Below are 15,616 nucleotides of genomic sequence, written 5' to 3'. Positions count from 1 at the left end.
TTGTGTCTAAGTGTGCAAGAGCTTAGGAGCATAGGTACTCTAATGGAAGACGCAGCTAATGAGAAGGACGGCACCCGGTGCGTCCGAGGGACGAGGCGCTGCGGAAGAGTACACCGGCGGATGAGAAGGAAGCGTGTGGTGGTTCCGAGGGACGAAAGTCGGAGCGGAAGACTGCTCGAGGAGCAAGAGACGCAGCTAGCGAGAAGGACGGCACATGGTGTGTCCGAGGGATGAAGACTATGGATGAGTACGCCGGCGGACTAGAAGAAAATACACGGCGATTCCGAGGGACGAGAAGCAGGAGGGAAGCCTGCTCAAGAAGACCGGAAGTTGGGTTCGGGTGAGCCTTTTTCCGGATGGCAAAGATCACCCAAGCAAGCGGATCCAGAGTTGAAGACCCGGACCGAGGCGAACTGAACCAGAGTAGTGGTCCCCGGAGGAAAAATTCAACATCTGTTGACTTTAGGCTCCGGGGCGCCCGGAACCATTCCGGGCGCCCGGAGCAGCCCAGGGCGCCCGGAACCCTTCCGGGCGCCCAAACTTGATTTGTTGACCAGATCGTGTCAAATGCGATCTGAACGTTGGGGGGTAAAGTTTTAACCCCCCAGGGTACCCGGAACCCCTTCCAGGCGCCCCGACCAAGGTTATAAATATAGCCTTGGTCAAGAAGCTTTTCAATCAGTTTAGAAATTGTAACAACGCTTGTGCGCTTCCACTGTTTAGATTAGCTTCTTTCTTTCTGTACCTACACTGTTGTAAAAGAGGCTTCTCTGCCTGAAGGAGATAGTAGTGCGATCATTTTCCTTGGATTAACAACCTCCCCGGTTGTAACCAAGTAAACATCTGGTGCCTCGTCTTTTTCTGTTTTGATTTATTGCTTTTCTATTTTATATGCAAGTGTTAGTTTGAAAAGTCGGGAAGGGTTGCGCAGAATACCATCTGCTAAGCATTCTTCCACCTCAAGAAGTCAACAGGATCGGGCACTACGACTTAACAAAGGAACTTTGGGAGAAGTTCCTCGAGCTGCACGAAGGGGCGTCCGAAGCCAAGCTCGCCAGAAGAGATTTGCTTCGCAATCAGCTCACCAGCCTGTGACTTGGGGAAGACGAGACAGTCGTGCATCTGCACTCGAGACTAAAAGAAATTACTACCAGACTTTCGAATCTCGAAGAAAAAGTAAGTAACCGAGATTCGCTAAGGTACGCTTTAAACTCCTTTCCTAGAAATACCAAATGGGCATCATTAGTAGATGCATTTTACATTTCTAAAGTTTAGAAAAGATTTCATTAGGAGAATTCTTTTCAACATTTGAAGTGCATGAGTCAAGATGTGCAGGAATGAAGGAGCCCAAGAACAACGTCGCCCTCAAAGCTTTGAGAGACGAACCAGAGTCGTAATCCTCTCTCGACGACGAGGAAATGGTAATGATGGTAAGAAGATTCAAGAAACTTTGTAAATCCAGATCTACTAATCATCCGCAGGGAAAGAAGAAAAGAACGATCCGCTGCTACCACTGCGACGAAGAAGGGCACGTCAAGGACAACTGCTCCAAGCTGAAGAACAAGAACAAGGAGAAGGGTAAGAAGTCTATCCAAAAGCGAAAGGCCCTAAAGGCGACGTGGGACGATACGTCATCCGAATCGGAAGTCGAAACATTCTCCGGGCTCGCACTGATGGCGAGATATCAAGACGACGACTGCGATTCAAGCTCTTCCGAGATGAGCATCGAGAGCATTGATGAAGGGGGAGCTTCGTCTGAAGAAAGCAGCAGATCAGGGGGAGACACAGACAACGAACTCGACAAGGTAAGTCAGGTACGTTCTCTTCCTCCTGATAAACTTTTTAAGTTTGTTAAGTTATTAACTAAAGACTGTTGTAAATTAGAAAAAAGAAATAAAGAATTTAAAAATAACTTTAGCTAAATCCTGCCCTTTAGAAGAATTAGATAAATCAAAATTAGAAAATGAAAAATTACAATTAGAAAATCAAAATTTGAAAAATCAAAATTTGAAAAATCAAATAGACAACTTGAAAAACTATGCATGCTCATCTGATTTTAGAAAATTTAAAACTTTGCATTGGTATTATAGATATCACCCAGGACAAATTAGGAACATTTCAAGAGAATATGTCCCTAAAAATTTTTTAGTTAATCTAGTAAGCTGGAACCTTTATTGGGTTCCTAAATCTTGCTTAGTCTAAATTTTAAAATTAAAATTAGCGCTTTCCAGTGCGAAAATTAAACAATGAATTTCTCTATGAGGCTTTGTCTTAGGAAGAGGTTGTTGCTTCAATAACCAAGAAGGTCTAGTGTCTCGCCACGACCTGGAAGCTAAAATATTGAAATAAATGTTTAATTAACTTTCTGTCAAAGCATTAAAATTAGAATTAATTAATACTTTCAAAGTTTTTCAAAATATTTTTATACTTAGAAAAATACTTTTACGTGAAATTGACTTAGAAATTTAATTACTTAGAAAAAATTTCAAAAGATTTAAGTTAGAAATTTTTTTTCAAAAATATTTTTTTTTAACTTAGAAAATTATTTTTTTTTATTTATTTTTTTTTACAAAACCGTCTAAGTTAGAATTCTTTCTTATAATTTCACTTAGAAAATTTTACTTAAAATTTTTCAGAGACTGTTTATGTAAAAATTATTGCATGTTTTTAAGGATCTCAAAATTTTCTAAGTCTTTAACCCGTAGATTTTTTTTGAAACCCCATTTTTTTGTAATCAAATGGGGAGAAGGATTAGTATAAGTCTAGGGGGAGGTAGACCAAAATTTAACTTGTTTTATTTTTTACACTTAATTGTAAATTTAGTTAAGTTTATTTTATGTCTATTTTTACCCTAGCTTAACTTGGGTTGCTCACACCAAAAAAGGGAGATTGTTGGAATCCCAAGGTTGTTTTGGTGTGATCAACAAGTTAAGTTAGGTCCTATGTGTTTCTAACCTTGTGTCTAAGTGTGCAGGAGCTTAGGAGCATAGGTACTCAAGTGGAAGACGCAGCTAACGAGAAGGATGGCACGCGGTACGTTCGAGGGACGAGGCGCTGCGGAAGAGTACACAGGCGGACGAGAAGGAAGCGTGCGGTGGTTCCGAGGGACGAAAGCCGGAGCGGAAGACTGCTCGAAGAGCAAGAGACGCAGCTAGCTAGAAGGGCGGCACGCGGTGCGTCCGAGGGATGAAGACTTCAGATGAGTATGTCGGCGGACGAGAAGGAAGCACGTGGCGATTTTGAGGGACGAGAAGCCGAAGGGAAGGCCGCTCGAGAAGACCGGAAGTTGAGTTCGGGTGAGCCCTTTTCCGGATGGTAGAGATCACCCAAGCAAGCGGATCCGGAGTTGAAGACCCGGACCGAGGCGAACTGAATCGGAGCAGTGGTCCCTGGATGAAAAAGTCAACATCTGTTGACTTTAGGCTCCGGGGTGTAACACCCACTAAGCTTTTAAGATAAAATAAGAGAATGATGAATTTGCCTTAGAAAAATATTAGTAGAATGTTGAACCAAAAAGAAATAAAAAGAAATAAAAATAGGGAGTTGTCAAGGATTGAACCTTAAACCTCTCATGATGTAAATGATAGGATTAATGGGTAATAACCAGTTGGGATAGGAATAATATATTGATAGCAAAGGAGGGAAACTCATGATAAGGATGAGAGTAAAAGCTAGCCAAAAGAAAACAAGAAAAGAACAAGAGAAAGGCAACTTGCCTTCCTTCTTTTCTCTCCCTCTTCTTCATCTTTTGCCGTGACTTAAAGAGGGGAATTAAGGGGATTCATTCCCCCTTGTTTCATCATGAATGATGAGAACAAATAAATAAATAAAATAAAAAGAAAAAAAATGAAAAAAAAAGGGCTAAGGGAGAAGGAAAGCAAAAACCAATTTTGCTACATCTTCCCCCTTAACATAAAAGAGAGTATGTAAAGAGGAGATTTTATTTTTTCTCTCATTTCTCTCATTCTCTCCTCTCCATCACCGAGAACCTCAGCCCCCTCTCCTCCATTTTCGGCCCCCAAAAACAAGGTTCCTCCTAGAATACAAGGAAGGCTACCAAGGGAAATCAAAGGAGGAGAACAAGAAGAAGAGACCTCTTCTTCCATCACCACACTTTAGAACCACAAGCGAAAAGGATGTAAGTATCCCCTCACCTGTGGTACAAGTAGTTTTGATGTGTTTTTGGATTTTATGAGGATTTTAAAACCTAGAACAAAGTTGTGAAAAATTCGGCCAAAGGAAGGACTTGTGATCCTAGGAATGTTTAAAATAAGCCTTGATTCATGATAATTTTTCTATGCTTTGTAAGAAGGTTTTCTCTCATATTTTTATATACATGTGATGTTGGATTAGAGATGTATCTAACCCTAGAGTTTCGGCTAAAAAGGTTTTATAAGGGCTAGGGAATTTATTTGTTTACCTAACTTGCGCAAAACCCTCTAAATAAATGGTTAAGGACCCATTATTGTTTTCATACTTGAAGGTTACTTGGAACCAAAAGTATCCCACTCACAAGTTTCGGCCAAGGAAGGGTTTAGGGTTAGGAATACTTTGAATTTAAACTCACCATGTTTATATGATAGAATATAGAGTTTCTTAAAGAAGTTGCATGCTTGTATGTTGATAGAAACTCATGAACACCACTCTTAATGTTTCGGCCATGGTAAGGTGGATGGCTTAGAATATCTTAAACAGATTTTTAACATGCTCAAAACCTCCATGACAATAAGATATGAAAGTTGTTTGATGCTCCCATGCTTAATTAGAGTATAGGAAAATTGGTTGCATGATATATGTTAATTAAGACCACAAGGGTCCTAGCTTGTTTGTGAACCAAACTTGTATGTATAGTTTCTTTGATATTTTTGCCATAAAACTTGTTTAGGTTTTCCATATTTTAGGCCATCTAAAACCTAGTTTAAAGACTTGGAAGGTTTCGGCCAAACATATGCTATGAGATAAAGAAAAGAAAAACCTAGGAAACCTAAGACACAACTTGAATGTATGCTTATAGTGCTTGACTTTTATACATGTTATGAAATGTGTTATGACTTTCTATGCTTTTATGCCATTTGAACAAATTCCATGCTTGATGAGGTTCGGCCATGTAGGGTTTAAAGACCTAGAAACCTTAAAATTTAGACCTCATGTGTTAAAGATGCTTATTATGAAATTTGGGATAACATGTTGATTGTGTTCACATGCTTATATATTTAACTATGATTCAAATGGACACTTTTAAGTCTCGGCCATGAAGGGAATACATGCTTTAGAAACCCTAGAACTTACATTGAATATGCTCATGTCACTCTCCATGAAATATGAAATGTAGAAAGCTAAAATTTACATGCTATATGTTGTTAGTGACCTAAAGTGATGCTAAGGGAAGTTTCGGCCATGACCACTTGTATTATGCCATTTATGAATTTATACATGATGTTAGAGTAAGTTCACATGCTTGTATGCTTGCTTGAAAACCTAAATGAGTACTTGTAAGTTTCGGTCAAGACCTAAATTTAAGGGCTTAAAGAATTTAGGAACTAACTCAATGGTGCTTACCATATTCCTTGAAATGAATGCTATAAATATGGTTAAGGTTTCCATGCTTTATGTCCTTTAGAACCTTGTTTCACACTTGTTAAGATTCGGCCAAATGAGGTTTAAGGACTTGGAGAACTTAGAGTCCAAGTAAATCTTGTTTATGATACTTCCTATGAAAATGATATGTGGATGAATTAGGTTCTACATGCTTGGATGTTGTTTAAAACCTAGATTGGCACCTAAGAGGGTTTCGGCCAAGATAAGAACCTAAGGGATTAGGAAGCTTAGTACCCAAGTTAATCATGTTACATTGTTTCTCATGATTGGATGAGCACATGATACACTTTTATGCTTAGACATGTATGCTTGTGAGCTATACAAAAATGAGAATTTCTACAATATGTTATGAGTCCAAAAGATGCATGTTTTATGTTATGATATGTGGGTAAATTTTACATGCTTTGATGATATGATATGAGCTGAAAATATGCATGCTTATGTTATGATATATGGTTAATTATGCATGCTTTGATGCTATGTTTAGTGCTTAAAATATGCATGCTTTCATGATATGCTATGTGGTTAAATTATGCATGCTTTGATGCTATGTTTAGTGCTTAAAATATGCATGCTTTCATGATATGCTATGTGGTTAAATTATGCATGCTTGATGATATGCTTTATGCTTAAAATATGCATGTTTTTATGATCCATGCCTAAGTGATGCATATTGTTATGATAGGATGTATGCCTAAGTGATGCATATTGTTATGATATGATGTATGCCTAAGTGATGCATAATTTTATGGTATGATGTATGCCTAAGTGATGCATACCTTTATGACATGATGTATGCATATTGTTATGATAGGATGTATGCCTAAGTGATGCATATTGTTATGATATGATGTATGCCTAAGTGATGCATACTTTTATGGTATGATGTATGCCTAAGTGATGCATACTTTTATGACATGATGTATGCCTAAGTGATGCATACTTTTATGATATGATGTGTGCCTAAGTGATGCATGCTTTTATGATGTATGTATAAGTATGACATGTACTTTACTTTATATGGCTTGTACCAAGGGTGGGCTCCATAAGCGCCCCGGGGTCGATGGAATAAGACTCGGGCCTCGTTAGGGATGGGCTCCTAAGTGCCCCTAGGTCGATGGAGTAAGACTCGGGCCTAGTATGTTTGCCTTGTAGGGTTCAAGACTTGCTACCTTGGACCTACATAGGTTGCGCGCAATATGTAAGTGGTACATAGCCGGGATCCCCTTTAAGTTGAGATTATGTTCAAATATATATATGTAAGAAGAAATAGTTTTAAAGATCATGAGACATACACATGTTTTTCGGATACATGTTTTTCAAAATCATATGAATATACCTTATGATGATTTATATGCCATGGTTAGATATAATTATGTTATGTTCCATGATATGTTCATGTGTATGATATGCCATGACTCCTTATGATGATATGCCATGATTAGATACGATTATGTTATGCTTTACGCTATGATATGTCATGACTAGTTATGATTTCTTCATGTTGCATGATATGCTTAAAAGAGTATGTTACATTATGTCATGACTAGTTGAAGTGATGTCATGTTGAGACATTCTTTGATTATACTATGATTTTCGGTTTTAGTGAGTAGGAAAGGAACTTACTGAGCCATGAGTGCTCACAGCTTACTGTCCTTGTACCACAGATAAAGGAAAAAGCTGGATGAGCTAGAGGAGCAGCAGGAGAGGCAAGGAGATGTGTGTGGCGGTGGCTAGACAACCAAATAAGAACCTGCTTTAAAACTTTTAAAGAACTACGCTTTGGTATCATGAATTGTAGTACCATATGTGTGACTTGATGTTATGTTTCTACTAAATTTGTTATCATGTTATTGAGGCACTGATAGTGTAGTTCGGATTTGATAAAAAAAGAAAACAAAAGAAAAGTTTTTATTAAACTAAGAAAATTATTTTAAGTCTTCCGCTGTTATTTGTACATAGAGTATCGTAGCCCCGTCCCTTAGGGTTAGCAGGGAGGGCGGGCGTTACACGGGGTGCCCGGAACCATTCCGAGCGCCCGGAGCAGCTCGGGGCGCTCAGAACCCTTCCGGGCGCCCGGACCTGATTTGTTGACCAGATAACATCAAACGCGATCTAAACATTGGGGGATAAAGTTTTATCCCCCAGGGCGCCCAAAACCCCTTCCAGGCGCCTCGACCAAGGCTATAAATATAGTCTTGGTCCAGAAGCTTTTCAATCAGTTCAGAAATTGTAACAACGCTTGTGTGCTTCCACTGTTTAGATTAACTTCTTTCTTTCTATGCCTACACTGTTGTAAAAGAGGCTTCTCCGCTTGAAGGAGATAGTAGTGCGATCATTTTCCTTGGATTAACAACCTCCCCAGCTGTAACCAAGTAAACATCTGGTGCCTCATCTTTTTCTATTTTGATTTATTGCTTTTCTATTTTATATGTAAGTGTTAGTTTGAAAAGTCGGGAAGGGTTGTGTTTTATTTTTACAGGGCTATTCAACCCCCCTTCTAGCCGGCCGCAATGGTCCTTCAAAACATCCTCGCTAGAGTGTTTATTAACACAACAAGAGGAAACTGAGTTGTGGCACAGGAGATTGGGTTACACTCATACTAGACTCATTTCAAAAATGAGTCAAAATGGTCTAGTTAGAGGTCTGCCCAAATTAAAATTTATTGAAAATTTAACTTGTGATGCTTGTCAATAAGGTAAACAAACCAAGTCAAACCACAAGTTAACTAACCTAAACAGAACAACTTGAGCTCCTTCATCTAGACTTGTTTGATTCACATGGAGTCAAGTCACTAAGCAAAAAATCAATATTGCTTAGTAATAATCGATGACTACTCAAGATTTACTTGGGTAAAATTTTTAAAAACTAAAGATGAAACTTTTGAAGTATTTAAAATCTTTTGCAAATTAATAGAAAATGAAAAAGACACTTAGATAAAAAGAATTAGAAGTGACCATGGGGGAGAATTTGAAAATCATAACTTTATTGAATTTTGTGAAATTAATGGGTATAAGCATGAATATTCTTGCACTAGGACCCCCCAACAAAATGGTATAGTAGAACGTAAAAACAAAACCCTACAAGAAGCCGCTAGGATCATGTTAAACGAATACAAACTATCTAATCAATTCTGGGCTGAAACAATTAATACAGCCTGTTATATACAAAATAGAATTTTAATTAATAAAAGTCAAAATAAAACACCTTATGAAATATATTATCATAAAATTCCTAACCTAAACTATTTAAAAGTATTTAAGTGTAAAGTATTCATCTTAAACACCATAGATTACTTAGGGAAATTTTCATCAAAAATAACCCCAGGAATATTTTTAGGGTACTCAACAACTAGTAGGGCATACAGAGTTTATAACAAAAATATCCTAAAAGTTGAAGAAACAATAAATATAATATTTGATAAAAAAATACCCAATTTAATAAATGAAAATAATACTACAAAAAATGTTAACTCAAGAAATATAGAAGATGATGAAGAAATTATACTTAAACCTAATGACTCACAAGAACCAATTATTAACCCAAATATAAGGCCAACTAGAACAAGTACTAATCACCTATCTGACCAAATTTTGGGTGATCCAACTCTAGGAGTCAGAACTAGGTCACCTATAGGAATCTAAGCCAAATAGCCCTTATTTCCAAAATTGAACCCAAAACTATAGATGAAGCCCTACCAGACCCAGACTGGACCTTAGCAATGCAGGAAGAGTTAGCTCAATTTGAAAGAAATCAGGTCTGGAAATTAGTACCTAAACCCATTAACAAGATCATAATTTATACTAAATGGGTTTTTAGGAATAAATTAGATGATCAGGGCAATATAGTTAGAAACAAAGCAAGATTAGTAGCCAAAGGGTTCAACCAAGTAGAGGGGTTAGATTATGATGAGACCTATGCCCCTGTAGCTAGACTTGAATCCATTAGAATGCTACTGGCCTACGCAGCACATAAGAGATTCAAGCTATATCAAATGGATGTAAAATTCGTATTTTTGAATGGATTTATTAAAGAAGAGGTATATGTAGGGCAACCCCCAGGATTTCAGGACTTAGAACATCCAAGTCATGTCTTTAAACTAAAAAAACCCTATATGGACTAAAACAAGCACCTAGGGCGTAGTATGAATGTCTATCCAATTATCTAATATCTAAAGGATTCAACCAAGGTCAAATAGACCCAACTCTATTTGTAAAAACCTTAGAAAATGATATTTTTATAGCTCAGATATATGTAGATGATATAATTATTGGCTCAACTAATTCCAAATTTCTAAAAGAATTTACCAAATTAATGAAAAATGAGTTTGAAATGAGTCTAGTAGGTGAACTTAACTTCTTCCTAGGTTTACAAATTAAACAAACAAAAGATGAAATTTATATTTTCCAAACAAAATATGCGAAGGAATTAATTAAAAAATTTGGAATGGAAAATTCAAAAAATAGTAATACATCAATGGCTACCAACATTAAAATTGACTCAGACTTAGAAGGAAAATCAGTAGACTTGAAATACTATCAAAGTGTGATAGGAAGTCTACTATACCTAACTGCAAGTCGATCGGACATTCTTTTTGCAGTGGGTATGTGTGCAAGATATCAATCTTACGCAAAAGAGTCACACTTAACTTACGTTAAAAGAATACTTAGGTATATTAAGGGAACCTTAAATGTAGAACTATGGTACCCTAGGACTTACACCCTTGATCTAACTGGCTATTCTGACTTAGACTATACCGGGTGCAAATTAGATAGAAAAATCACAAGTGGTATCTGTCAATTTCTAGGTCAGTGCCTAGTAAGTTGGTCAAGCAGAAAGCAACACTGTGTTGCCTTATCTACCACTGAAGCTGAGTACATAGCCCTAGGAGAATATACATCTCAATTATTATGGATGATGCATACCCTAAAAGACTACCAATTAGAATATCAGAATACTAAAATTTCAATTGATAACATAAGTTCAATCAATCTAACCAAAAACCCAGTTCACCACTCTAGGATCAAACATATTGAAGTAAAACACCATTTTGTAAGGGATCACGTAGCTAAGGGTAAAATTGTACTTAACTATGTTGAGTCCAAATTAAACCTGACTGATATATTCACAAAGCTCTTACCTGAACTTGAGTTCAGTGCACTTAGAAGACAAATAGGGATGTGCTTAATAGAATAGGATTTATCTTTACTTAAAAATTTTCTTTCTTTAAATCAGTTTGGTTTTAAATTTGTTTTGAAAATTCTAAGAAAAATAATATTTTCAAAAATCCTAATTTCTTATATTTTCAAAACTTGGACTTAGCCTAGGCATTAACTCTAGAAATCATGTTCCCTTAGTTTTCAGCCAGAACATCTCACAAGCACACTAGACTTACCTTGTTTGTGTCTGAAAAACTTATAATAGGGTGAGATGTATAGAATATATAGTCTAGACTTCATAACCGCTTGTTCTCTTCTCTTCCGATGTTATTATTCTTTTCTTTTTTTCAAAATGTCCTTCTTTATACACAAAATTATTCTATGAAAATTATAATTATGTGATTTAAAAATTTATAATAATTATATTTATTAGATGTAATAATCTTCTGAAGTCAAATGGTATAATGAGTAAGGGTGGAGCCCTCTGTTATTCTAACCTCGACTTAGTTCGGGATTTAATGATGTTAAAAATGGAGCTATAGTTCAAATTTATAAGAACATTCATAGTCATGAAATTTTTCCATGAACTCCTTTAGTATATCTATACCATGTTAAAAGTAAAAAATCTCATATATCGTTTCAATATAAAAAAATCTCTCAACAATTCATTCATAAATCTAACACTTTTCATTATATATATATCTTTCATGTTTCTATTCTACATTATATATAATTAATTTTTAATAAAATTTAAATTCACATATCATTAATATAAAAATTAAAGTCTCCTAATTTTTTTAAGATTTTATTTTTTTATTTTTTTTTAAAAAATAAAAATATTTAATAATTATTTAAAAAAAAACAATGAAGAAGTGACTTTGTGTTCCGAGCACAGATCTCTTGGACCACTTTTTTGTGGTCTAGAAGATGTGCCACTCGTATTTACGGTCGGATCGTGGCCGCGATCCGGTCGTAAATTGTTGCGATCCATTCCTGAGTTCATCGTCCCTACCCGATTATAGTTTTTGTTCGGAGCGGGCGGTCGAAAGTCGTCCGGAGGCCTCCGGTGGTAGATAAATGGTCAGGTTACTGGGCGCCGAGCGAGAGTATCCTTCGGGCGGCCTCCGACTGCTCGTTCCGAACAAAAATTATAATCTGGTGGGGACGATGAACCCAAGAAGGGATCGTAATAATTTACGGTCGGATCATGACCACGATCCGACCACAAATATGAGTGACACATCCCCTAAATCATAAAAAATGGTCTAAAAAATTTTACATCCTATGTTCCTCCTTATAATAACGAGTTCTCTCTACTACGGAGTCACGTTACAATGGAAGCTCCGTGCAATATGGATGTTCTTATAAATAAAAGGAAGAATAGATGTGAAAGAGAGGAAGATGGTCCAGATTTTCTTAGCTGGATCAATCCGGGATCCATCCGGGGCTATAAAATTTTTGACTTCTTATAGTGCGGTAGCTTTAGACAGGGCAGATCCTCTGGACCACATTTACAGTCCAGATAAAGCTCCCTTTGCATGTATTGATGGAGATGTATAATCCTTACTTATAAAATAGATGGGGACCATGTACCCCCATCAATATATAAAAAGAGAGCCTCCTCTATATCGTTTTTTACAATTCAGAGGATCTCTGCTCAGCTTTAGAGACTCTGCTTCATAATTTCTCCAGGCATGATCCTGATCCTGATACTGATGGAATTTTGAAAACCAACAATAGATTTAGATTTTTTTTTTTCTTCCTTTTTTTTTTTCCCTTGTAACAAACAATGTAAAATAAACCAAAAAAACAGAAGTTAAAATAGTGGTCGATTAAGGAAACTCCCAATCCAATCAATGCAACAGGGCAGGTTGTCTACCGAGTCAACTTGCCTCATACCTTTTAATAAATGCCTCAGTTTGACTTTCTCCATAAACTTCCATAAAGCGACCACCTCAGAATCCATTCCTCTGCACAAGAGCAAGAACAGCATCTAAAGAGAAGAGGAAGGAGACTCTCCTTTCCTCTGTTTCTTTTGTTCTTAAAAATTGGATTTTTATTTTTAATGGAGAAAGAGATCCGATCTCCGAACTCCTCGCCCTCCAGCAGCAGCAGCAGCAACAATGGAGTGAGCTCATCGCCGGCGCCGGCGCCGATGGTCACTCCGAAATCGACGCCGAGGTCAGCCGACGCTGCGAATCCCTACCCTACCACGTTCATTCAGGCCGACGCCGGATCCTTCAAGCAGGTCGTCCAGATGCTGACCGGCTCCTCCGACACGGCCGCCAAGCAGCCGCCGCTTCCGCGGCCCGCCAAGAACGGGATCTCGTCGGCCGTGAAGGCCACCGGGCCCAAGAAGCCGGCTTTCAAGCTCTACGAGCGCCGCGGCAGCCTCAAGAACCTGAAGATGATGAGCCCTATGATTCCCAGCTGCTGGAGCCGTGATTCCCCCCTCGGCGGCTCCGCCGGGTCATCTCCGCGCAGGCAGCCGACGGAGATCCTCTCGCCCAGCTTGCTCGACCTGCCCTCTTTGACCCTCAGCCCCATCTCTCCCTTGAACACGGATTCCTTCCACCGTTCGCTGCCGCCCAATTCGCCTTCGGCGTTGGCGATGTCGGCCGAGGAAAGGGCGATCGCCGAGAAGGGATTCTACCTTCACCCTTCGCCGCGGACCACGCCCCGGGATGCGGAACCGCCGATGCTGCTGCAGCTTTTCCCGGTGACTTCTCCGCGAGTGCCTTCCGCCTCCGTCGCCGGCTCTTCTTCCTGGAGATGAGATGCCCATTTCCTTGGCAATTCAATTTGTACAATTTGAGCTCCTCTCCATTGAATTCTGCAATTCGAGCTCTGACCTTGATCCATCAAAATCTCATTTTTATCGATCGGAAATTCTATTGTTCATCTGTATGAATTAATTCCAGTGCTTCTCGACATCATAGCTTAAGCAATAAACAACTCTCAAATTGTCATTTCCATCCTGTTTCTTCCACCAAAATTGATGTTTTCTTGGATGGACAACCAGTGGCCGTGACTTTTCTGATTTCTGCAACAGCGCAGAATTGCAGACGCCATGAACAATGTTGTGAACGAAGAGAAGCAGTGTACCCGTCACTTTGGAGTGTGCCCGTCACTTTGGACAAATTGCCGACAGCTCTAAGATTCCCTTCTCATTCACCACACAGGTTGACTTCGAAGTGAATGCAAGCTTTCAGTAATCAGAAAATCTTCTGTAGAGATTGATGATGCCTCGTACCTGAGTAGCTTTACCATGTTCAGTTACATTGCTTCAGTTGAGTTCATCTGAATTAGCTTAGCAGGAAGCATTGATGCTGTAGATGTCATTTGACCTCTCCATTACCTGTTCTTTCAGCTGAAAATTGACTTTGCTGATCTTCTGAAACTGTCAAAGCTGATAGATCAGATCAAAGTTAAGAACACATAAAATGCTGTTACTTTCCATTGGAGATGATCACATACAAACTAACCAATTGTGGCCCATTTTCAACAGGGTTGTGGTTTTAAGATACTTGCAGGAAGCAATGATGATTGAGAAATGGGTTGACTTTTGAAACTAGGTCACCACTTTAGAATTGTATTTTCTTATAGATCTAACAAAATCTTATTGATACAGGGAGTATTCGGATGTTCCACGAGTATTGAGACGGTCAATAGTCCTGCCTAGGTCAAAGTGGGGTCATTTCGAGTTGCTCGAAGCGAGAAAATTCATCATCTGAATCATTACCCCCAAGCAACAACTCAGCTCCATAGATTGGCATCCACCCACTTCTGAGGCTAAGTTCTTCCGACTCCTTCAACTTAGTTTAGCCGACTCTAGAGCTCAACTCCTGTGACTTCACCAGATCAGTATATCTGACTATTCTGTTTAGCGTCACCGATTGACATCCATTCAACATTTAGCTCAGCTCCACCTATCAACATCCACCCTACTTCTGAGGTTCAACTCTCCCCGACTCTTTCAATTCAGTTTAGCCGACTCTTGGGGCTTAGGTCCCTTGATTTCATCAGATCACTCTACCCGACTATTTTGCTAGCGCTAGCAACTAACATTCATTTGGCATTCGACCCAACGCCTTGCTTAGCTCCATTTGACCTCGCCGACTCGACTTCTTGGGCTCAGCTCTCTCGAGTTATTACTTCGCTCAGTCAGTTCTGCAATATAACAGAGACATTTCTTGGCTCGTATCCATTGTTATGCTCAACTCCTTCCCTGTTCGGCCTCCACTAGATGCTCCTATTTATAGGACTGCCGGTACATTCCTTTCAAGTCCTCCAATCTAATTCTCCTTTTATTTAATCAGCCTGGTCCTTCGGTCCAATGAATCTCATGTCTCATGAGCTAGTGTCATAAGCGGTACAACGCGTGGATTGTCAAAATATATAAAATAGTATGATTATACAAACACGATAGAGATAGATGATATGATATCTCCTTTACCAGGGTATGACAAATATCCCATCACCAATTAATACTCGGAGAGAGGTATTCAATGACAATAATATAAAGACGACCATTCTCGCAGGAGATACACATACATCCTTGTATATAATTACATACACTTATCTACTGTTCATCTTTTCTACCTCTCCAATCGAAATGGTTCAGATAGGACAACCCCTTGTCTCCATTTTAACTCTTTCCTTCTCTTTATTTTCCTTAGGCTTCGTGGACTCCCTTGGCGGTTGGTTCTCCTTTCGTTGTACGAAAATTTTGTCAATAAAGAACATCTCATCGATGGGTCATCCTTCGATGATCTCAGGCACGAATATTTACCAAGGGATTTCATGGATTTGCAGAGTTTATCCTAGCTAGAGCTATCCTTCCTCTCCTCTCTTATTGT

The 15,616-nt window shown here is 38.6% G+C and overlaps 1 protein-coding gene across 1 annotated transcript; it reads left to right on the top strand.

The window, feature by feature from the left end:
- The first annotated feature begins 12,692 nt into the window (after positions 1–12,692).
- LOC122053620 (VQ motif-containing protein 4-like) lies at positions 12,693–14,268 on the top strand. Its single transcript, XM_042615636.1, has one exon. The coding sequence runs from the start codon at positions 12,823–12,825 to the stop codon at positions 13,531–13,533; it is 711 nt and encodes a 236-aa protein (XP_042471570.1). The 5' UTR covers positions 12,693–12,822; the 3' UTR covers positions 13,534–14,268.
- Positions 14,269–15,616: the final 1,348 nt, after the last annotated feature.

This window comes from Zingiber officinale, chromosome 3A, assembly GCF_018446385.1.
Source record: "Zingiber officinale cultivar Zhangliang chromosome 3A, Zo_v1.1, whole genome shotgun sequence".
Taxonomy (NCBI): Eukaryota; Viridiplantae; Streptophyta; class Magnoliopsida; order Zingiberales; family Zingiberaceae; genus Zingiber; species Zingiber officinale.
This window is presented reverse-complemented; position numbering and strand designations above follow the sequence as displayed.

Excerpts from the sequence above, each read along its gene's own strand:
- LOC122053620 (XM_042615636.1), top strand. The coding sequence starts at position 12,823 with ATGGAGAAAGAGATCCGATCTCCGAACTCCTCGCCCTCCAGCAGCAGC.